Below are 25,576 nucleotides of genomic sequence, written 5' to 3' on the forward strand. Positions count from 1 at the left end.
TTCTCTGTATTAAATGACATTATGAATTATCAAGCATGCCAAATTACGAAGATATTTATTCTCCACTTTTCCTCTACATAGTTCTGCTTGAGTCTGCAAAAATATGTTATTATTGTGTATTATTCTTATATCCTTCAAAATGTTCAGATGGCTGTCTGGCTGAACGCCTGGACATAAAGTGCAACTATTTCTCTTTATCTTATGTACTCCCTCTATGGGAAAGAGCAGCTAACACCACTCTATTGTATGCTTGCCTCCAGATGCAATTCTGATGTCAGCATTTTAATGAAGAATTATAATAATGCATTTGAAATATTCTCATAGTATGCTATTGGCTGAATAAGAGTTAGGGTACGTTCACACGGCTTATTTTCAGAAGTTTTTTGGGCTGTAAATGCCCCGAAAAATGGCTAAAGATACAATTTAAAATATCTGGCCATTGATTTCAATGGGAAAAACTGTGTTTCGTTCCCACGGGGCGGTTTTTACGCGCCGTTTCTAAAAATGACACGTAAAAAAATGCCTCGTAAAAAAGAAGTACATGTCACTTCTTGAGCCTTATTTGGAGCCGTTTTTTATTGACTCAATAGAAAAACAGCTCCAAAAATGTCCTTAAAAAAATACATCAAAAAACGCATGATGCATAAAAAACTGCTGAAAATCAGAGGCTATTTTCCCTTGATAACAGCTCCATATTTTACAGCCCTTTTTGATTTGCCGTGTGAACATACCCTTATTGTTACATTGCCTCTGATTGGTTAACCTCAAGCCTACACCCCTTTTGAATGATATTATAATTGAGTTTGGCAATAAACCTCAGAGGAGTATTTTGAGCATATCAGCAGCGTCTGTGTGATTTATTCTTCTTCACTCATATCGAAATGAAATCTCCTGATTAGGATGCTGGATGAAGTGCCTGGCGTGAGTGTCTGTTGGAACTCTCGTCTAAATTTCAGTCTAATATATTTTGAGCCATTGACTTCCACAACAGTAACAATGAATAGGTGTTGTACATTTTGAGGTGCAGGGTGGGGATGGTTCTAGTATAAAATATTGGCAAAAAAAGGTCACAGTAGTTATTAATGATCCTTAATAATAAGTCTATAGAATATGTCCTAGATTCTCACTATCTTTTTTTATTCTCTAATAGGATGGAGAAGGATCAGGAGATGAAGATTGTGAAGGAGGACGAGGAGATAAAGACTGAGGAGGAGAAGATAAAAATTGAAGAGGAGAATGAGGAGGAGACAAAGATTGAAGAGGAGAAGAGTGAGGAGGAGACAAGGATTGAGGAGGAGGAGAATGCAGAGTTGGGAAATAATGAGGAAAAGATAAAGAATAAGGATGAAGAAGAATACTGGGATGAGATGTATGTAATGTAGGATCCCTGGTGATGGGCAGAGTTATATAAATCAACATTTACATTCCAAATCACAAATAATATTTAAACTCAACGGATGATTTACCATCGTAATTCCCCAAAAACTACCTGAAAATGTTTTGGCCCCATGCACACGACCGTATTTTTGTCCACCCGTAAATACTGGCGTAAATATGGGTCCTTGGTCACACGTATTCGACCCGTATCGCACCAGTATTTACGGACCCGTGCCCGTAAATACGAGTCCGGTGTCACCCGTATTCCATCCGTATTTACGGGCACGTTTTCGCTGCAAAATTACACTGCAGTAATCGGCAGCCCCTTCTCTCTATCAGTGCAGGATAGAGAGAAGGGACAGCCCTTTCCGCAGAAAAAGTAAAAGAAATTCATACTTACCCGGCCATTGTCTTGGTGACGCGTCCCTCTCCTGAAATCCAGTCCGACCTCCCTGGATGATGCGGCAGTCCATGTGACCGCTGTAGCCTGTGATTGGCTGCAGCGGTCACATGGGCTGAAACGTCATCCCAGGAGGCCGGACTGGAGGAAGAAGCAGGGAGTTCTGGGTAAATATGCACGTCTTTTTTTTTTTTTACAGGTTGATCTATATTGTGATCGGAAGTCACTGTCCAGGGTGCTGAAACAGTTACTGCCGATCGTTTAACTCTTTCAGCACCCTGGACAGTGACTATTTACGGACGTCGCCTAGCAACGCTCCCGTAATTACGGGTGCACACACGTAGTCACCCGTAATTACGGGAGCCCCATAGACTTCTATGGGCCTGCCCGTACCGTAATTACGGCCTGAAATAGGACATGCTCTATATTTTTCAACGGCACGGGCACCTTCCCGTAAGCATACGGGGAGGTACCCGTGGCCAATAGAAGTCCATGGGCCCGTAAAAACGTGCCGTAATTATGGCCCGTAATTACGGGCGTTTTTACGTTAGTGTGCATGGGGCCTAAGGATGAAGAAGAATACCGGGATGAGATGTATGTAATGTAGGATCCCTGGTGATGGGCAGAGTTGTATAAAACAACATTTACATTCCAAATCACAAATAATATTTAAACTCAACGGATGATTTACCATCGTAATTCCCCAAAAACTACCTGAAAATGTTTTTCATTTTTTATACCATACTATATAAGCCCAACCTACTTCAACCCCTTCCCGCCGCAGCCCTTTTTCAGATTTTAATTTTCGTTTTTTCCTCCCCACCTTCCAAAAGCCATAACGTCTTTATTTTTCCATCAATATAGTACTATGAGGGCTTGATTTTTGCGGGACAAGTTGTAGTTTTTCGTATCACCATTTATTTTGCCATATAATGTACTAGGAAATGGGAAAAAATTATATGTGGGGTAGAAAAAGAAAAAAAACAGCGATTCCTCCATGGTTTTTTGCGTGCCGTTTTTACGGAACTCACTGTGCAATTAAAACAACACGTTAACTTTATTCTGTGGGTCGATACGATTACGGCGATACCAAATATATATAGTTTTTTCTATATTTTACTACTTTTACAAGTAGAAACCGAAGTGTAAAAAAGAAAATTTATTTTCTGTCAGCAAATTCCGAGAGCCATAACTTTTTTATTTTTCCGTCGATTAAGTGGTATGAGGGCATATTTTTTGCGGGATAAGCTGTAGTTTTAATAATACCATTTATCACTTTTTATTTAATTTTTTGTGGGAGATTAGGTGACCAAAAAATAGAGATTCTGGCGTTTACAATTAGTTTTTTTTACGGCGTTCACTGTGCGGGTTAAATAATGATATATTGTAATAGTTCAGACTTTTACGGACGCGGCAATACCAATTATGGTTATTTATTTATTTTTTTACTATGCTCTAGGGGGAAAATGGGAAAAGGGTGTTTTTTTGAACTTTTAAAACTTTTATTTTTGTTTACACAAAAAAAAACTTTTTTATTAGTCTCCCTAGCGGACTTCAACCAGTGATCGTTAGATCGCTTGCACGATATACTGCAATACTAATGTATTGCAGTATAACGTGATTGTGACAGGGCTTAATAGGTGTACAAAGATGGCGGACCTGGGGGCCTTCATTAAGCCCCCAGGCAGCCGTAGCAACCATCACCCCCCCACAATTGCGTTGCGGGGGGCGTGATGAGCTGTTAGAGGGGGTCGCCCCCCTCTTTCTAATTATTTAAATGCTGCGGTCTCTGTTGACCGCGGCATTTAACCAGTTAAACTAGCGGGATCACGCTCGAGCGCGATGGTGCTAGTTACCCTGAGCCCGCTCCATACTTCCCCTACCCGACTTTGGCGTATGGATACGTCAAATGTCGGGAAGCGGTTAATGGGTCAAAACCAGGACTATTAGCATGGCATGAGAAACCCCTTTTACCCTTTCAGGACTGAGCCATTGTTTGCTTTTTCATTTTAGTTTTTCACTCCCCGCCTTCCAAGAGCCATAACTTTTTTATTTTTCCGTCAATAGAGTGGTGTGAGGGCGTATTTATATTTTGTGGGAGGAGTTGTACTTTTTACTGACACTATTTAAAGTACCATATACTAGTCCTTCTCAATGAATTAGAATATCAAAAAGTTAATTTATTTCAGTAATTTAATTCAAAAAGTGAAACTCATATATTATATAGATTCATTACACACAGAGTGATCTATTTCCAGCATTTTATTTTTAATGTTGATGATTATGGCAACAGTTAATGAAAACCCAAAATTCAGTGGGTCAGAAAATTAGAATATTATATAAGTTCAATTTAAAAAATGATTTTTAATACCGAAATGTTGGCCTACTGAAAAGTATGTACAGGATATGCCCTCAATACTTGGTCGGGACTCCTTTTGCATGAATTTCTGCATCAATGCAGCGTGGCATGGAGGTGATCAGACTGTGGCACTGCTGAGGTGTTATCAATGCGGCGTGGCATGGAGGTGATCAGCCTGTGGCACTGCTGAGGTGTTATCAATGCGGCGTGACATGGAGGTGATCAGACTGTGGCACTGCTGAGGTGTTATCAATGCGGCATGGCATGGAGGTGATCAGCCTGTGGCACTGCTGAGCTGTTATCAATGCGGCGTGACATGGAGGTGATCAGACTGTGGGACTGCTGAGGTGTTATCAATGCGGCATGGCATGGAGGTGATCAGCCTGTGGCACTGCTGAGCTGTTATCAATGCAGCGTGGCATGGAGGTGATCAGACTGTGGCACTGCTGAGGTGTTATCAATGCAGGGTGGCATGGAGGTGATCAGCCTGTGGCACTGCTGAGGTGTTATCAATGCGGCGTGGCATGGAGGTGATCAGACTGTGGCACTGCTGAGGTGTTATCAATGCGGCGTGGCATGGAGGTGATCAGACTGTGGCACTGCTGAGGTGTTATCAATGCGGCGTGGCATGGAGGTGATCAGCCTGTGGCACTGCTGAGGTGTTATCAATGCGGCGTGACATGGAGGTGATCAGACTGTGGCACTGCTGAGGTGTTGTCAATGAGGCGTGGCATGGAGGTGATCAGCCTGTGGCACTGCTGAGCTGTTATCAATGCGGCGTGGCATGGAGGCGATCAGACTGTGGCACTGCTGAGGTGTTGTCAATGCGGCGTGGCATGGAGGCGATCAGCCTGTGGCACTGCTGAGGTGTTATCAATGCGGCGTGACATGGAGGTGATCAGACTGTGGCACTGCTGAGGTGTTATCAATGCGGCATGGCATGGAGGTGATCAGCCTGTGGCACTGCTGAGCTGTTATCAATGCGGCGTGACATGGAGGTGATCAGACTGTGGCACTGCTGAGGTGTTATCAATGCGGCATGGCATGGAGGTGATCAGCCTGTGGCTCTGCTGAGCTGTTATCAATGCAGCGTGGCATGGAGGTGATCAGACTGTGGCACTGCTGAGGTGTTATCAATGCAGGGTGGCATGGAGGTGATCAGCCTGTGGCACTGCTGAGGTGTTATCAATGCGGCGTGGCATGGAGGTGATCAGACTGTGGCACTGCTGAGGTGTTATCAATGCGGCGTGGCATGGAGGTGATCAGCCTGTGGCACTGCTGAGGTGTTATCATTGCGGCGTGACATGGAGGTGATCAGACTGTGGCACTGCTGAGGTGTTGTCAATGAGGCGTGGCATGGAGGTGATCAGCCTGTGGCACTGCTGAGCTGTTATCAATGCGGTGTGGCATGGAGGCGATCAGACTGTGGCACTGCTGAGGTGTTGTCAAAGCGGCGTGGCATGGAGGCGATCAGCCTGTGGCACTGCTGAGGTGTTATCAATGCGGCGTGGCATGGAGGTGATCAGACTGTGGCACTGCTGAGGTGTTGTCAATGCGGCGTGGCATGGAGGCGATCAGCCTGTGGCACTGCTGAGGTGTTATCAATGCGGCGTGGCATGGAGGTGATCAGCCTGTGGCACTGCTGAGGTGTTATCAATGCGGCATGGCATGGAGGTGATCAGACTGTGGCACTGCTGAGGTGTTATCAATGCGGCATGGCATGGAGGTGATCAGCCTGTGGCACTGCTGAGGTGTTATGGAAGCCCAGGTTGCTTTGATAGTGGCCCTCAGCTCGTCTGCATTGTTGGGTCTGGGGTCTCTCATCTTCCTCTTGACAATACCCGGTAGATTCTCTATGGGGTTTAGGTCAGGCCAGTTTGCCGGCCAATCAAGTGCAGTGATACTGTGGTTATAACACCAGGTATTGGTACTTTTGGCAGTGTGGGCAGGTGCCAAGTCCTGCTGGAAAATGAAATCAGCATCTCCATAAAGCTTGTCAGCAGAGGGAAGCATGAAGTGCTCGAAAATGTCCTGGTAGACGCTGCGCTGACTCTGGAATTGATATAACACTGTGGACCAACACTGCTGCCCAGTGGTCCAAAGTCCGGTCTTCAGATGAAAGTAAATTTTGCATTTCATTTGGAGATCACGGTCCCAGAGTCTGGAGGAAGAGTGGAGAGGCGTCAATCCAAGTTGCTTGCGGCCCAGTGTGAAGTTTCCATAGTCAGTGTGTCATCTGCTGGTGGAAAATGGTTCGGAATGCACTAGATCCAGGTAGGTGCACGAATAGGGTCCCAACCCAATCGTATTGTGAAAAGTATTCGGCACACTGAGTCGTAGGTAATGGATTCTTGAAATTTTTATTATGTTTGATGCCAAGGGTTAGGTGCAACGTTTCGGTCAAATGACCTTCGTCAGGCACTATAAGTATACAGAATATTTATACATTGGTATATTAGCATCATATACGTACATTTGTCAAAAGTTGAGTAAAACATAACGTAAGTAAGGAAAGTAAATAAATAAAAAACGAAATAAATCAAAGAACAGAATTGTGCATTGAAATATCACAGAATAAATCAAGCAAGAACAGTATGAGTGTACGGACGACATCCTTGTCCCAAGCACAATAACGTAATCAGGTATGCAGCAATATAACGAGTTCTTCATATAGGCAGCATAAACAGTTCCACAGAGGCTGTGTTTAACAAATAGAGATATCCATACATAGCTCATTAAGGAAAAGACAGGGGTAAAGCAGTATCTCCTGTTGTCAAACAGGTACATCGCTAAGGGCAACATAGTAACCTCATAACATGGTAATAAAGTGGTAATAAAGTGTGACAGGCTTCCATGGTCTGCAAAGGCTATCAGTCTAGTGCTAACTAGCATAACATCAGGTCATAGTTGTAATGTATTGAGTGCAGAGTTGTTGTCAAGCCTACCTTGTTACCCTGGTTTCTGGTATGTCCAGACGATCGGCGCTGTGGATACGAATGGCGGAATTCCGCTTCTTTTTGGCACTAAAATGGGGGATCTATCGTAGGTTTAAATATCCCTGAGCGGGGCGGGCAGTGGGCGTGTCCCAGCGCGCGTATGGTTATTGACGTCACGCCATGGGCGTTCTGCTAATCAGAGGACACTCGTGTCCTCTCCTGTCAAACCCTGCCTCTCCTTAATCTGATTGGTCCTTGCTGTCCTTAGTAACGCCTATATGTTATCGAGCGTGAAGGGAATCCCTGCTGTCGGCTCTCGGCTGCAGCCATTTGTTATAGAATTGCATGGCGGCGGAGATCTTGTACATGCTATATTGTATAATAAAAAGTTCTACAACCTCTCAATATCATTTATGCATCAATATCTTACAGTTTTCAATATCTCTGCTTGCTGTCTCCAATAGATGCACTATGTGCCGTGCCAGAGACGTGTTAAAATGTGGGGAAACGTAGATGATATATATGCTTCTATACTTAGGTAATATCTTTGGAGAGCCTGCATTAGGGGGACAGTGTTTCTCAAACATAATATATTAGAGGAGGTAACTAGTGATAGTTTGTCATAGTTGTCGTTTTTAAAGACTTATTAATCCCTTAGCGATGTACCTGTTTGACAACAGGAGATACTGCTTTACCCCTGTCTTTTCCTTAATGAGCTATGTATGGATATCTCTATTTGTTAAACACAGCCTCTGTGGAACTGTTTATGCTGCCTATATGAAGAACTCGTTATATTGCTGCATACCTGATTACGTTATTGTGCTTGGGACAAGGATGTCGTCCGTACACTCATACTGTTCTTGCTTGATTTATTCTGTGATATTTCAATGCACAATTCTGTTCTTTGATTTATTTCGTTTTTTATTTATTTACTTTCCTTACTTACGTTATGTTTTACTCAACTTTTGACCAATGTACGTATATGATGCTTATATACCAATGTATAAATATTCTGTATACTTATAGTGCCTGACGAAGGTCATTTGACCGAAACGTTGCACCTAACCCTTGGCATCAAACATAATAAAAATGTCAAGAATCCATTACCTACGACTCAGTGTGCCGAATACTTTTCACAATGTCATCTGCTGGTGTTATATCGAATCTATATAATATATGAGTTTCACTTTTTGAATTGAATAACTGAAATAAATTAACTTTTTTAAGATATTCTAATTCTTTAAGAAGGACTAGTAATGTACTGAAAAACTGAAAAAAATTATTTACGGGCTGAAATTGGAAAAAAATGCGATTCCTCCATTGTTTTTTGGGTTTTGTTTTTACGGCTTTCACCATGCGGTAAAAATGACAACTTAACTTTATTCTGTGGCTCAATAAGATTACGATGATACCAAATTCATATGGGATTTATATATTTTAACACTTTTTTTAAAAACTATTTGTTAAAAAAAAAAATAGCTTTACCACATTCTGAAAGCCAGAACTTTTTAACAACTGAGCGGTGTGAGGACTTATTTTTTTGGAGAGAAGCTGTAGTTTTTATTGGTACCATGTTTTGTACATATACATTTTTGATCACTTTTTATGATTTTTTTTTAGAGAGATTGGCATTTCAAATTTTACATTTTTTACAGCGTTCACGTGCAAGTTCAATAAGCGTATATTGTAATAGTACAGACGCAACAATACCTATTTTGTTTATTTTTTTTATTTTTGACATTACTTCAGAGGGAAAAATGGGAAAAGGGGGCTTTTTTGATCTTTTAAGTTTTTGTTTTTTCACTAATTTCTTTATTTAAATTTTTGTTACACATTTTATTAGTTCCCCTAGGACCATGTATTGCAATGTATTGTCGATTTTACAGGCCTCTCTTAAGCCCTGTCACAGGACGGGCTTAACAGAGGCAGAGTGAAAGTAGACCTGGGGGCCTTCATTAGGGCCCTGGGCTGCCATGACAACCATAAGCACCCTACGATCGCGTTGTGGGAGGAAGACGAGGTGTCGGACGGGGCCGCTCCCTCTCTTTAAACTTTTTTTTTTACCGGAGCATTTGACGGTTTACACGGGCAGGAACATTGCGATCGCTGTTCCTGGCCGTTAGTACTGGGTGTCAACTGTAATACACAGCTGATACCCACAGCATATGGAGTGGGCTCAGCGCGTGAGCCCCCTCGATACATCACCTTCAGCCCCACGACGTGCTATTACGTTGTGCTACGCAAAGGGGTTAATACCCTAGACCACAAAGGAAGTTACCCCTTCACTACCTGGAATTTAACACTTGATGGTATACACAGTTACTATGACTCGATGTGACTACCCTGTTTTTATGTAGGATCCCTTTTGACATCACCACTCACGTTTTCCCATCAGGCAATCAAAGCCCAGGGAAAATATACCATATATAAAAGCTGCAATCTGATTGGTTGCTATGAGAAACTCCTCCTCCTTGTATCGACTGTTTCGTATATTATAACAGAGAACAATAGTATATTTTATATTCCTTTCAAGAACAATTATGTGTAATATTGGTATTTTTTTTTATTTCTTAAACAGTTGGAGGAAGAAAGTTGAGGAGACGGAGGTGTATTTCTGGTAATTATCTTATTGAATAATGAGCCTATTTCTCTAGTGTTGGATATAGGAATCTTCCATGTAGATGATATATGAGTAATCCCGGGGTGAGTGCTAATATGTCTACATAAAGGACGATAATACAGTATCATCTATGGGAATATATATATATATAGATTCCACTATTTAAGTGTGTTTATCTAGGAGAGACATATTATACTCGTATAGAAAGCTCGTTACACGGGTTTGCTAGTAAAAGGAATGATAAGTATTTATAATTGTGCTCTTTGAGAACGACGTTCTTCATTACAGGGTCGTCTTACTTCAGGGTTTTGCCTTCTTAATGTTTTGGGAAGTGGTTTCTCGTTGTTCCTGGCGTTCCTCTGCACTCATAGTTGCTCTTCTTATTCTCTGAGCCAAATATATATATATATGATGATTATCAGCATTGTGCCTTTTATAAGTGAGCATGATCACACGTAGCAGCTGAGGGACAATCCTGATAATCAATATATATTATTGGATAACTCTAATGTAAAGAATTGTGTCCTGGTATTTTTTTTGAGATATGGGAATTGCATGCACAGTAATTCCTTAATTACTCCTAAAAATAAGAAAATCTTGAATCAAATCAAAAATGATTGACAAAAATCTAGATTTTATTTTTTGGGAAAAATCTACCAGCTCTACACCCAGTGATAACTCTGAGTACAGATAATGTAGATGTTACATGCAGTCCTATGTAACACCACAGATAACACAGTGATAACTCTCTGAGTACAGATAATGTAGTAGATGTCACCTGCAGTCCTATGTAACACCACAGATAAGACACATTGATAACTCTCTGAGTACAGATAATGTAGTAGATGTCACCTGCAGTCCTATGTAACACCACAGATAAGACACAGTGATAACTTTCTGAGTACAGATAATGTAGTAGTGTCACCTGCAGTCCTATGTAACACCACAGATAACACACTGTGATAACTCTTAGTACAGATAATGTAGTAGATGTCACCTGCAGTCCTATGTAACACCACAGATAACACACAGTGATAAGTCTTTAAGTACAGATAATGTAGTAGATATAACCTGCAGTCCTATGTAACACCACAGATAACACACAGTCATAACTCTGAACACAGATAATGTAGTAGATGCACACACAGAAATATATACACTTACAGATACAGGGGCGTAGCTAAAGAGCCCTGGAGCAAAAATTCAGCTTGGACCCCCTACTCCTTCCTAACAGCACCAGACCCCTGCGCACACCTTACCCAGCCGCCTTGCACGACAGACCCCATGAATGCCTCCACAGTATAATGCCTCCCATAGCTGACCCCACAGTATAATACCCCCATAGCTGCCCACACAGTGTAATGCCCCATAGATGCCACCACACAGTATAATGCTCCCCATAGCTGCCTCCACAGTATCATGCCCCCCCCATGGCTGCCCCCACAGTATATTGTGACCCATAGCTGCCCCATACAATATAATGCCCCCCATAGAGTATAATGCACTCCATACAATATAATGCCCTATACAGTATAATGCCCCCTATTGCCGCCACATACAGTATAATGCCCCCATACAGTATAATGACACCCATAGCTGCCCCATGCACTATAATGTCCATTATAGTATAATGCCCCATAGCTGTCCCCTACAGTATCATGCCCCCCATTGCTGCCACATACAGTATAAAGCCCTCAGAGCTGTCCCATACAGTATAATGCCCCCATACAGTATAGTGCCCCCATACAGTATAATGCCCACCATAGCTGCCACATACAGTATATTGCCCCCATACAGTATTTTAAGCCCCCTTATAGCTGCCCCATACAGTATAATGCCCCCAATAGCTATCCCATACAGTATAATGCCCTCCATATAGTAAAATTCCCCCTTAGCTGTCCTATAAGGTATAATGCCCCCATACAGTATAATGCCCTCCATTGCTGCCACATATAGTATAATGCCCCCATACAGTATAATGCCCCCTATAGCTGCTCCGTACAGTATATTGCCCCCATACGGTATAATGCCCACTATAGCTGCCCCATTCAGTAGAATTCCCCCATACACTATAGTGCCCTACATAGCTGCCACATACAGTATAATGCCCTATACAGTATAATGCCCCCTATATCTGCACAGTACAGTATAATGCCCCCCATAGCTGTCCCATACAATATAATGCCCCATACAGTATAATTCCCCCCTTAGCTGTCCTATACAGTATAATGCCCCCATACAGTATTATGTCCTCCATTACTGCCACATACAGTATAATGCCCCCATACAGTATAATGCCCCCCTATAGCTGCCCCATATAGTATAATGCTACCCATACAGTAGATTGCCCTCCATAGCTGCCACATACAGTATAATGCCCCCCTTAGCTGTCCTATACAGTATAATGCCCCCATACAGTATAATGCCCCCTTAGCTGTCCTATACAGTATAATGCCCCACACAGTATAATGCCCTCCTTAGCTGTCCTATACAGTACAATGCCCCAATACAGTATAATGCATCCTATAGCTGCCCACACAGTATAATTCTCCCCATACAGTATAATGCCCTCTATAGCTGCCACATACAAAATAATGCCCACATACAGTAAAATGCCACCTTTAGCTGTCCTATACAGTATAATGCCCCCCATACATTATAATGCCCCCTTAGAGGTCCCATACAGAATAATGCCCCCCATACAGTATAATGCCCTTTCAGCTGTCCTATACAGTATAATGCCCCCATACAGTATAATGCCCCATATAGCTGCCCCATAGATTATAATGCCCCCATAGCTGTTCCATACAGTATAATGCCCCCATATAGTATGATGCCCCCTCAGCAGCTACCATATGAGCCCCCCTCCCATACCCAGTATAATGCCCCCATATGTACATACCTAATAGAAAAATAATAACATAATTACTTACCTATCCCCATTCCCACGATGGGTGGAGAATCCTTCTCCTCCGGTCTGTGCTGTGAGTGACTCACTACATCGCGCCTGCCTGCGCCGAGCCGCTCGCGGCACAGTGAATACTGGAGCAGGACTCCAGCATTGCACTGAACTGTATTTGCGTCCTGAGGACGCAAATACAGTTGGAAGAGCGGTCAGCACTGGGTGGCAACAGGGCCCTGCGGGCTCCACAGGCTTGGGGGCCCGGTCGCAGCTGCGACCGATGCGATCTCTATAGCTACGCCACTATACAGATACATATATAGGCACTTAGACACACACACACACACACACCCACACACACACACAAAGACACACAAAGACACACATACCCACATACTGGAATTTATACACACACAAACACTCAGACTCACAGACAAATGGAGGCACCAACAACAGACAGACTGAGCACTCACATCTCCTTCCTCACAGGCTTCTTGCAGGTCGGGCTGTGGGCAGAGCTAACTGTGCCTCGGACACCACATCCTTGCCAAATATGATAGATGATTTTTTTGTTAGGTTTCAGTTTTGTTATTCTAACTGGATTTGTATTTTCTCTTCCAGGCCATCAGGATATGGAGATGATCCTTTTTGGATTACCCTTGAGGAAATACCGTAAGTCTGTAGAACAAAAAGGATTATATTTTTCCTGTCAAAATGACGGACACTTCGGCGGAACCCAGCTGACCCATTAAAAGTCAATGGCGTCTGCAGGGCACCACTGGTATTCTTAGTGCAATAGATCCAGCATGGTGGTATTATTCAGTCACTACATGGTGGTATTATTCAGTCACTGCATGGTGGTATTATTAAGTCACTCTATGGTGGTATTATTCAGTCACTGTATGGTGGTATTATTTAGTCACTGTATGGTGGTATTATTCAGTCAGTGAATGGTGGTATTCAGTCACTGTATGGAGGTATTATTCAAATACTGTATGGAGGTATTATTCATTGACTGTATGGAGCTACTATACAGTCACTGTATGGTGGTATTATTCACTTACTGTATGGAGTTATTATTCATTTACTGTTTGGAGCTATTATTCAGTCACTGTATGGTGGTATTATTCAGTCAGTGTATGGTGGTATTATTCAGTCACTACATGGTGGTATTATTCAGTCACTGCATGGTGGTATTATTAAGTCACTCTATGGTGGTATTATTTAGTCACTGTACGGTGGTATTATTCAGTCACTGTATGGAGGTATTATTTAGTCACTGTATGGAGGTATTATTTAGTCACTGTATGGTGGTATTATTCAGTCACTGAATGGTGGTATTATTCAGTCACTCTATGGTGGTATTATTCAGTCACTGTATGGAGGTATTATTCAGTTAGGCGGAATTCACACGACAGGGTTTCCCGGCCGGGTGCCGGCCGTTTATAAATCGGCCGGCACCCGGCTGTATTAGGAACAATAGACCCCTAATGGGGCTATTCACACGACCAATTTTTTGACGGCCGGGACATTCCCTATTTTCGGCCGGGTACCCGGCCGCCCGGCTCCCATAGAAGTCTATGGGGCCGGGTAATACACGGCCATCACCGGAATATGTCCTGAGTGATGGCCGGGTCTACCGTCGCACGCGCACTCTCTCTCCTCCTCCTCACAGTGTAGAGTGCAGAGGAGGAGGTTCTTTTTTTGCTCCCTGTAGGAGTCGAAATCCCCAATCCCCGGTCGGGGATTCTGCTACAGGAGAAGTGCGTCACTACACTGTCCATATATGGACACAACGAAGTCACTCACTTCTGCAGCGGAATCCCCCGACTCTATGGCCGGGGATGCCGCTACAGGAGAAATAAGTGACTACACTGTCCATATATGGACACAGCGATGTCACTCACTTCTGCAGCTGAATCCCCGACTCTATGGCCGGGGATTCCGCTACAGGAGAAGTGAGTGACTACACTGTCCATATATAGACACAGCGATGTCACTCACTTCTGCAGCGGAATCCCCGACTCTATGGCCGGGGATTCCGCTACAGGAGAAGTGAGTGACTACACTGTCCATATATGGACACAGCGATGTCCCTCACTTCTGCAGCGGAATCCCCGACTCTATGGCCGGGGATTCCGCTACAGGAGAAGTGAGTGACTACACTGTCCATATATGGACAGTGACGTCACTCACTTCTGAAGCGGAATTCCCGACCTGTGGCAGGGATTTCCTCTCCAGGAGAAGTCAGTGACTCCACTGTCCATATATGGACATCGAAGTCAGTGACTTCTCCTGGAAGGGGGGGATGGGTGCAACCTACAGGGGGCTGTGTGGCATCACCTACAGGGGACTTGGTGGCATCACCTACAGGGGGCTTGGTGACACCACCTACAGGGGGCTTGGTGGCACCGCCTGCAGGGGGCTGGGTGGCATCGCCTACAGGGGGCTGGGTGGCATCGCCTACAGGGGGCTGGGTGGCATTGCCTACAGGGGGCAGGGTGGCATCGCCTACAGGGGGCAGGGTGGCATCGCCTGCAAGGGGCTGTGTGGCATCGCCTGCAGGGGGCTGTGTGGCATCGCCTACAGGGGGCAGGGTGGCATCGCCTACAGGTGGCTGTGTGGCATCGCCTACAGGTGGCTGTGTGGCATCGCCTACAGGTGGCTGTGTGGCATCCCCTACAGGGGGCTGGGTGGCATCACCTACAGGAGGCTGGGTGGCATAACCTACAGGGGACTTGGTGGCATCACCTACAGGGGACTTGGTGGCATCACCTATAGGGGACTTGGTGGCATTACCTACAGGGGGCTGTGTGGCATCACCTACAGGGGGCTGTGTGGCATCACCTACAGAGGGCTGTGTGGCATCACCAACAGGGGGCTGTGTTTCATCACCAACAGGGGGCTGTGTGGCATTACCTACAGGGGGCTGGGTGGCATTACCTACCAGGGGGGCTGTGGCATTATCTACAAAGGGCTGTGTGGGGCAAAAAATTGAAATGAAATTCATACGATTTTAAAACGGACAGGGAAAAAAACGGATGCAAATCGGGTCCAAATCGGCCGGTAAAAACGGCAACTCGGCCCGGAACGGATGCAAACCGGATGCAAACCGGCTGGGAAAATCGGCCAAAAACGGCCGATTTTCCCGGCCGACACTCGGACCCTGTCGTGTGAATGAGGCCTTAGTGTATGGTAATATTATTCTGTCAGTGTCTGCAGCTATTATTCAGTCAGTGTAGGGTGGTATTATTCAGTTACTGTATGGTGGTATTATTTAGTCACTGAATGGTGGTATTATTTAGTCACTGTACGGTGGTATTATTTAGTCACTGTATGGAGGTATTATTTAGTCAGTGAATGGTGGTATTATTCAGTTACTGCATGGTAGTATTATATAGTCACTGTATAGAGGTATTATTTAGTCAGTGAATGGTGGTATTATTCAGTTACTGCATGGTAGTATTATATAGTCACTGTATGGTGGTATTATTCAGTTACTGTATGGTGGTATTATTCAGTCACTGTATGGTGGTATTATTTAGTCACTGTATGGTGGTATTATTTAGTCACTGTATGGAGGTATTATTCAGTCGGTGTATGGTGGTATTATTCAGTTACTGCATGGTAGTATTATATAGTCACTGTATGGAGGTATTATTCAGTCAGTGTATGGTGGTATTATTCAGTTACTATATGGTGGTATTATTCAATTACTGCATGCACACCTTACCCAGCCGCCTTGCACGACAGACCCCATGAATGCCTCCACAGTATAATGCCTCCCATAGCTGACCCCACAGTATAATGCCCCATAGCTGCCCCTACACGGTATAATGCCCCCATAACTGCCCACACACAGCATAATGCCCCCATAGCTGCCCACACAGTGTAATGCCCCATAGATGCCACCACTCAGTATAATGCCCCCCATAGCTGCCTCCACAGTATCATACCCCCCATGGTTGCCCCCACAGTATATTGCGACCCATAGCTGCCCCATACAATATAATGCCCCCATAAAGTATAATGCACTCCATACAATATAATGCCCCATACAGTATAATGCCCCCTATTGCCGCCACATACAGTATAATGCCCCCATACAGTATAATGACACCCATAGCTGCCCCATGCACTATAATGTCCAATATAGTATAATGCCCCATAGCTGTCCCATACAGTATCATGCCCCCCATTGCTGCCACATACAGTATAAAGCCCCCATAGCTGCCACATACAGTATAATGCCCCCCTTAGCTGTCCTATACAGTATAATGCCCCACACAGTATAATGCCCCCCTTAGCTGTCCTATACAGTATAATGCCCCACACAGTATAATGCCCCCCTTAGCTGTCCTATACAGTACAATGCCCCCATACAGTATAATGCATCCTATAGCTGCCCCACACAGTATAATGCTGTGTATGTAAGTGTTTTACTGTGTGTTTACTAGTGTATGTAAACCTACTACACTGTGTGTTAGCTCAAAAAATGGCGACACACAGTGTAGGAGGTTTGACCGTTCAATCCCCTCGTTTCTCCCGGAACTAGCCAGGATAAAGGAGGGGGGATTCTGAGAGCTCACTAGAGCGAGTGAGTTTTCTCAAATTTTGCAGCATAAAGCAATGTGGTTGCTTTACCACATGCAATACTGCAATTTTGGGAATTGCTCCATCTAGTGACCAGCACTGGGAAATATTATAAATTAGAATCTAATTTATAATATTTCCTGACTCGTGAAAAAAATTAAATAATTAGAACAATGTTTAATCACCTATACACTAATTGTTTAACTAAAAAAAAACAACATTTTTTTCTAGCGTCACATTCCCTTTAACAGAGGCAGAGTGAAAGCAGACCTGGGGGCCTTTATTAGGGCCCTGGGCTGCCATGACAACCATGAGCACCCTACGATCGCGTTGTGGGAGGAAGACGAGGTGTCGGACGGGGCCATTGCGATCGCTGTTCCTGGCCGTTAGTACTGGGTGTCAACTTTAATACACAGCTGATACCCACAGCATATGGAGTGGGCTCAGCGCGTGAGCCCCCTCGATACATCACATTCAGCCCCACGACGTGCTATTACGTTGTGCTGCGCAAAGGGGTTAATACCATAGACCACAAAGGAAGATACCCCTTCACTACCTGGAATTTAACATTCGATGGCCTATTCTTAGAATGTTTGATCTGTGTGGGTCTGACCGGGGTCTAATCTGCACAGAAACGGCCCTGTACATATGAGTATGGCTATGCCTTACAGGAAGGAGATGCCTTGAGCTGTAGTACCAGGCACAGTAGATCATATGGACGAGCCCCTGTGCCTGAGTAAATAGTAAACCATATGCAACGTTCCTGATAAGGACGGCTGTACTTGATAGAGCCGATGTCCCTCGATTGGTGGTAGTTTTAAAGTTTGGGGCTCCACGAATCAAACTGTAATGACATAACTGTATGGTGATGTGGGGGTATTATTCAGTTAGTGTATGGTGGTATTCACTGTATGGGGGTATTATTCAGTCACAGAAAGCAGTAGGCATTGATAGTAATGAAAAATGCTTTTGCCTCCTGGGGTGTGGAGGCTTTATGAAAAAATGTTCTAGACACAACCCTGTTTTTATGTAGGATCCCTTTTGACATCACCACTCACGTTTTCCCATCAGGCAATCAAAGCCCAGGGAAAATATACCATATATAAAAGCTGCAATCTGATTGGTTGCTATGAGAAACTCCTCCTCCTTGTATCGACTATTTCGTATATTATAACAGAGAACAATAGTATATTTTATATTCCTTTCAAGAACAATTATGTGTAATATTGGTATTTTTTTTATTTCTTAAACAGTTGGAGGAAGAAAGTTGAGGAGACGGAGGTGTATTTCTGGTAATTATCTTATTGAATAATGAGCCTATTTCTCTAGTGTTGGATATAGGAATCTTCCATGTAGATGATATATGAGTAATCCCGGGGTGAGTGCTAATATGTCTACATAAAGGACGATAATACGGTATCATCTATGGGAATATATATATATATAGATTCCATTATTTAAGTGTGTTTATCTAGGAGAGACATATTATACTAGTATAGAAAGCTCGTTACACGGGTTTGCTAGTAAAAGGAATGATAAGTATTTATAATTGTGCTCTTTGAGAACGACGTTCTTCATTACAGGGTCGTCTTACTTCAGGGTTTTGCCTTCTTAACGCCTTGTTTTGGGAAGTGGTTTCTCGTTGTTCCTGGCGTTCCTCTGCACTCATAGTTGCTCTTCTTATTCTCTGAGCCAAATATATATATATATGATGATTATCAGCATTGTGCCTTTTATAAGTGAGCATGATCACACGTAGCAGCTGAGGGACAATCCTGATAATCAATATATATTATTGGATAACTCTAATGTAAAGAATTGTGTCCTGGTATTTTTTTTTGAGATATGGGAATTACATGCACAGTAATTCCTTAATTACTCCTAAAAATAAGAAAATCTTGAATCAAATCAAAAATGATTGACAAAAATCTAGATTTTATTTTTTTGGAAAAATCGACCAGCTCTACACCCAGTGATAACTCTGAGTACAGATAATGTAGATGTTACATGCAGTCCTATGTAACACCACAGATAACACAGTGATAACGTTCTGAGTACAGATAATGTAGTAGTGTCACCTGCAGTCCTATGTAACACCACAGATAACACACAGTGATAACTCTCTGAGTACAGATAATGTAGTAGATATCACCTGCAGTCCTATGTAACACCACAGATAACACACAGTCATAACTCTGAACACAGATAATGTAGTAGATGCACACACAGAAATATATACACTTACAGATACAGGGGCGTAGCTAAAGGGCCCTGGAGCAAAAATTCAGCTTGGACCCCCTACTCCTTCCCAACACCACCAGACCCCTGCGCACTCCTTACCCAGCCGCCTTGCACGACAGACCCCATGAATGCCTCCACAGTATAATGCCTCCCATAGCTGACCCCACAGTATAATGCCCCATAGCTGTCCCCACACGGTATAATGCCCCCATAACTGCCCACACACAGCATAATGCCCCCATAGCTGCCCACACAGTGTAATGCCCCATAGATGCCACCACACAGTATAATGTTGCCCATAGCTGCCTCCACAGTATCATGCCCCCCCATGGCTGCCCCCACAGTGTATTGCGACCCATAGCTGCCCCATACAATATAATGCCCCCCATAGAGTATACTGCACTCTATACAATATAATGCCCTATACAGTATAATGTCCCCTATTGCCGCCACATACAGTATAATGCCCCCATACAGTATAATGACACCCATAGCTGCCCCATGCACTATAATGTCCAATATAGTATAATGCCCCATAGCTGTCCCATACAGTATCATGCCCCCCATTGCTGCCACATACAGTATAAAGCCCCCATAGCTGTCCCATACAGTATAATGCCCCCATACAGTATAGTGCCCCCATACAGTATAATGCCCACCATAGCTGCCACATACAGTATATTGCCCCCATACAGTATTTTAAGCCCCCTTATAGCTGCCCCATACAGTATAATGCCCCCAATAGCTATCCCATACAGTATAATGCCCTCCATATAGTAAAATGCCCCCTTAGCTGTCCTATACAGTATAATGCCCCCATACAGTATAATGCCCTCCATTTCTGCCACATACAGTATAATGCCCCCATACAGTATAATGTCCCCTATAGCTGCTCCGTACAGTATATTGCCCCCATACGGTATAATGCCCCCTATAGCTGCCCCATTCAGTATAATTCCCCCATACACTATAGTGCCCTACATAGCTGCCACATACAGCATAATGCCCTATACAGTATAATGCCCCCTATATCTGCACAGTACAGTATAATGCCCCCCATAGCTGTCCCATACAATATAATGCCCCATACAGTATAATTCCCCCCTTACCTGTCCTATACAGTATAATGCCCCCATACAGGTATTATGCCCTCCATTACTGCCACATACAGTATAATGCCCCATACAGTATAATGCCCCCTATAGCTGCCCCATACAGTATAATGCTCCCCATACAGTAGAATGCCCTCCATAGCTGCCACATACAGTATAATGCCCCCTTAGCTGTCCTATACAGTATAATGCCCCCATACAGTATAATGCCCCCCATAGCTGTCCTATACAGTATAATGCCCCACACAGTATAATGCCCCCCTTAGCTGTCCTATACAGTACAATGCCCCCATACAGTATAATGCCCCCCTTAGCTGTCCTATACAGTATAATGCTCCCCATACAGTATAATGCCCCTCTATAGCTGCCACATACAAAATAATGCCCACATACAGTAAAATGCCACCTTTAGCTGTCCTATACAGTATAATGCCCCCCATACATTATAATGCCCCCTTAGAAGTCCCATAAAGTATAATGCCCCCCATGCAGTATAATGCCCCCTCAGCTGTCCTATACAGTATAATGCCCCATATAGCTGCCCCATAGATTATAATGCCCCCATAGCTGTTCCATACGGTATAATGCCCCCCATATAGTATGATGCCCCCTCAGCAGCTACCATATGAGCCCCCCTCCCATACCCAGTATAATGCCCCCATATGTACATACCTAATAGAAAAAAACATAATTATTTACCTATCCCCATTCCCATGATGGGTGGAGAATCCTTCTCCTCCGGTCTGTGCTGTGAGTGACTCACTACATCGCGCCTGCCTGCGCCGAGCCGCTCGCGGCACAGTGAATACTGGAGCAGGACTCCAGCATTGCACTGAACTGTATTTGCGTCCTGAGGACGCAAATACAGTTGGAAGAGCGGTCAGCACTGGGTGGCAACGGGGCCCTGCGGGCTCCACAGGCTTTGGGGCCCGGTCGCAGCTGCGACCGATGCGATCTCTATAGCTACGCCTCTATACAGATACATATATAGGCACTTAGACACACACACACACACACACACACACACACACACACACACACACACACGCACACGCACACGCACACACACACACACACAAAGACATACATACCCACATACTGGAATTTATACACACACAAACACTCAGACTCACAGACAAATGGAGGTACAAACAACAGACAGACTGAGCACTCACATCTCCTTCCTCACAGGCTTCTTGCAGGTCGGGCTGTGGGCAAAGCTAACTGTGCCTCGGACACCACATCCTTGCCAAATATGATAGATGATTTTTTTGGTAGGTTTCAGTTTTGTTATTCTAACTGGATTTGTATTTTCTCTTCCAGGCCATCAGAATATGGAGATGATCCTTTTTGGATTACCATTGAGGAAATACCGTAAGTCTGTAGAACAAAAAGGATTATATTTTTCCTGTCAAAATGACGGACACTTCGGCGGAGCCCAGCTGACCCATTAAAAGTCAATGGCGTCTGCAGGGCACCACTGGTATTCTTAGTGCAATAGATCCAGCATGGTGGTATTATTCAGTCACTACATGGTGGTATTATTCAGTCACTGCATGGTGGTATTATTAAGTCACTCTATGGTGGTATTATTTAGTCACTGTACGGTGGTATTATTCAGTCACTGTATGGTGGTATTATTCAGTCACTGTATGGTGGTATTATTTAGTCACTGTATGGTGGTATTATTCAGTCAGTGAATGGTGGTATTCAGTCACTGTATGGAGGTATTATTGAAATACTGTATGGAGGTATTATTCATTGACTGTATGGAGGTATTATTCATTGACTGTATGGAGCTACTATACAGTCACTGTATGGTGGTATTATTCAGTCAGTGTATGGTGGTATTATTAAGTCACTGTATGGAGGTATTATTTAGTCACTGTATGGAGGTATTATTTAGTCACTGTATGGTTGTATTATTCAGTCACTGTATGGTGGTATTATTCAGTCACTGAATGGTGGTATTATTCAGTCACTCTATGGTGGTATTATTCAGTCACGGTATGGAGGTATTATTCAGTTAGGCGGAATTCACACGACAGGATTTCCCGGCCGGGTGCCGGCCGTTCATAAATCGGCCGGCACCCGGCTGCATTAGGAACAATACACCCCTAATGGGGCTATTCACACGACCAATTTTTTGACGGCCGGGAAAACCAGCCGTCAAAAAATGGGACAAGCCCTATTTTCGGCCGGATACCCGGCCGCCCGGCTCCCATAGAAGTCTATGGGGCCAGGTAATACACGGCCATCACCGGAATATGTCCTGAGTGATGGCCGGGTCTACCGTCGCTCGCGCACTCTCTCTCCTCCTCCTCACAGTGCAGAGTGCATGTGAGGAGGAGGAGGGTCTTTTTTTGCTCCCTGTAGGGCAGGGGATTGGGGATTCCGCTACAGGAGAAGTGCGTGACTACACTGTCCATATATGGACACAGCGAAGTCACTCACTTCTGCAGCGGAATCCCCGACTCTATGGCCGGGGATGCAGCTACAGGAGAAGTAAGTGACTACACTGTCCATATATGGACACAGCGATGTCACTCACTTCTGCAGCGGAATCCACGACTCTATGGCCGGGGATGCCGCTACAGGAGAAGTAAGTGACTACACTGTCCATATATGGACACAGCGATGTCACTCACTTCTGCAGCTGAATCCCCGACTCTATGGCCGGGGATTCCGCTACAGGAGAAGTGAGTGACTACACTGTCCATATATGAACACAGCGATGTCACTCACTTCTGCAGCGGAATCCCCGACTCTATGGCCGGGGATTCCGCTACAGGAGAAGTGAGTGACTACACTGTCCATATATGGACAGTGACGTCACTCACTTCTGAAGCGGAATTCCCGACCGGTGGCAGGGAATTCCTCTCCAGGAGAAGTCAGTGACTCCACTGTCCATATTTGGACATTGAAGTCAGTGACTTCTCCTGGAAGGGGGGAATGGGTGCAACCTACAGGGGGCTGTGTGGCATCACCTACAGGGGACTTGGTGGCACCACCTACAGGGGGCTGGGTGGCATCACCTACAGGGGGCTGGGTGGCATCACCTACAGGGGGCTGGGTGGCATCGCCTACAGGGGGCTGGGTGGCATCGCCTACAGGGGGCAGGGTGGCATCGCCTACAGGGGGCAGGGTGGCATCGCCTACAGGATACAGGGTGGCATCGCCTGCAGGGGGCTGGGTGGCATCGCCTACAGGGGGCTGGGTGGCATCACCTACAGGGGGCAGGGTGGCATCGCCTACAGGGGGCAGGGTGGCTTCGCCTGCAAGGGGCTGTGTGGCATCGCCTGCAGGGGGCTGTGTGGCATCGCCTACAGGGGGCAGGGTGGCATCGCCTACAGGTGGCTGTGTGGCATCGCCTACAGGTGGCTGTGTGGCATCACCTACAGGGGGCTGGGTGGCATCACCTACAGGGGGCTGGGTGGCATCACCTACAGGGGGCTGGGTGGCATCACCTACAGGGGACTTGGTAGCATCACCTACATGGGACTTGGTGTCATCACCTACAGGGGACTTGGTGTCATCACCTACAGGGGACTTGGTGGCATCACCTACAGGGGGCTGTGTGGCATCACCTACAGAGGGCTGTGTGGCATCACCAACAGTGGGCTGTGTGGCATCACCAACAGGGGGCTGTGTGGCATCACCAACAGGGGGCTGTGTGGCATCACCAACAGGGGGCTGTGTGGCATTACCTACCAGGGGGGCTGTGGCATTATCTACAAAGGGCTGTGTGTGGCAAAAAATGTAAATGAAATTCATCCGATTTTAAAACGGACAGGGAAAAAAACGGATGCAAATCGGGTCCAAATCGGCCGGTAAAAACGGCAACTCGGCCCGGAACGGATGCAAACCGGATCCAAACCGGCCGGGAAAATCGGCCAAAAACGGCCGATTTTCCCGGCCGACACTCGGACCCTGTCATGTGAATGAGGCCTTAGTGTATGGTGGTATTATTCTGTCAGTGTCTGCAGCTATTATTCAGTCAGTGTATGGTGGTATTACTCAGTTACTGTATGGTGGTATTATTCAGTCACGGTATGGAGGTATTATTCAGTTAGGCGGAATTCACACGACAGGATTTCCCGGCCGGGTGCCGGCCGTTCATAAATCGGCCGGCACCCGGCTGCATTAGGAACAATACACCCCTAATGGGGCTATTCACACGACCAATTTTTTGACGGCCGGGAAAACCAGCCGTCAAAAAATGGGACAAGCCCTATTTTCGGCCGGATACCCGGCCGCCCGGCTCCCATAGAAGTCTATGGGGCCAGGTAATACACGGCCATCACCGGAATATGTCCTGAGTGATGGCCGTGTCTACCGTCGCTCGCGCACTCTCTCTCCTCCTCCTCACAGTGCAGAGTGCATGTGAGGAGGAGGAGGGTCTTTTTTTGCTCCCTGTAGGGCAGGGGATTGGGGATTCCGCTACAGGAGAAGTGCGTGACTACACTGTCCATATATGGACACAGCGAAGTCACTCACTTCTGCAGCGGAATCCCCGACTCTATGGCCGGGGATGCAGCTACAGGAGAAGTAAGTGACTACACTGTCCATATATGGACACAGCGATGTCACTCACTTCTGCAGCGGAATCCACGACTCTATGGCCGGGGATGCCGCTACAGGAGAAGTAAGTGACTACACTGTCCATATATGGACACAGCGATGTCACTCACTTCTGCAGCTGAATCCCCGACTCTATGGCCGGGGATTCCGCTACAGGAGAAGTGAGTGACTACACTGTCCATATATGAACACAGCGATGTCACTCACTTCTGCAGCGGAATCCCCGACTCTATGGCCGGGGATTCCGCTACAGGAGAAGTGAGTGACTACACTGTCCATATATGGACACAGCGATGTCACTCACTTCTGCAGCGGAATCCCCGACTCTATGGCCGGGGATTCCGCTACAGGAGAAGTGAGTGACTACACTGTCCATATATGGACAGTGACGTCACTCACTTCTGAAGCGGAATTCCCGACCGGTGGCAGGGAATTCCTCTCCAGGAGAAGTCAGT

At 45.2% G+C, this 25,576-nt stretch overlaps 2 protein-coding genes across 2 annotated transcripts in view; both read left to right on the top strand.

The window, feature by feature from the left end:
- The window catches only part of LOC142759129 (UBX domain-containing protein 2A-like), a 162,166-nt gene that overhangs the window by 43,542 nt on the left and 93,048 nt on the right, over positions 1–25,576 (top strand). Inside the window, exon 5 of the mRNA XM_075861006.1 lies at positions 1,151–1,369. Coding sequence (XP_075717121.1) covers positions 1,151–1,369 — 219 coding nt within the window. The remainder of the gene's footprint in view (positions 1–1,150; positions 1,370–25,576) is intronic.
- Positions 2,334–25,576, top strand: part of LOC142758978 (uncharacterized) — an 89,099-nt gene continuing 65,856 nt past the window's right edge. The window contains exon 1 of the mRNA XM_075860750.1: positions 2,334–2,371. Within this exon, the coding sequence (XP_075716865.1) occupies positions 2,334–2,371 (38 nt within the window). The remainder of the gene's footprint in view (positions 2,372–25,576) is intronic.

The sequence above is a fragment of the Rhinoderma darwinii genome, chromosome 4, assembly GCF_050947455.1.
Source record: "Rhinoderma darwinii isolate aRhiDar2 chromosome 4, aRhiDar2.hap1, whole genome shotgun sequence".
Taxonomy (NCBI): domain Eukaryota; kingdom Metazoa; phylum Chordata; class Amphibia; order Anura; family Rhinodermatidae; genus Rhinoderma; species Rhinoderma darwinii.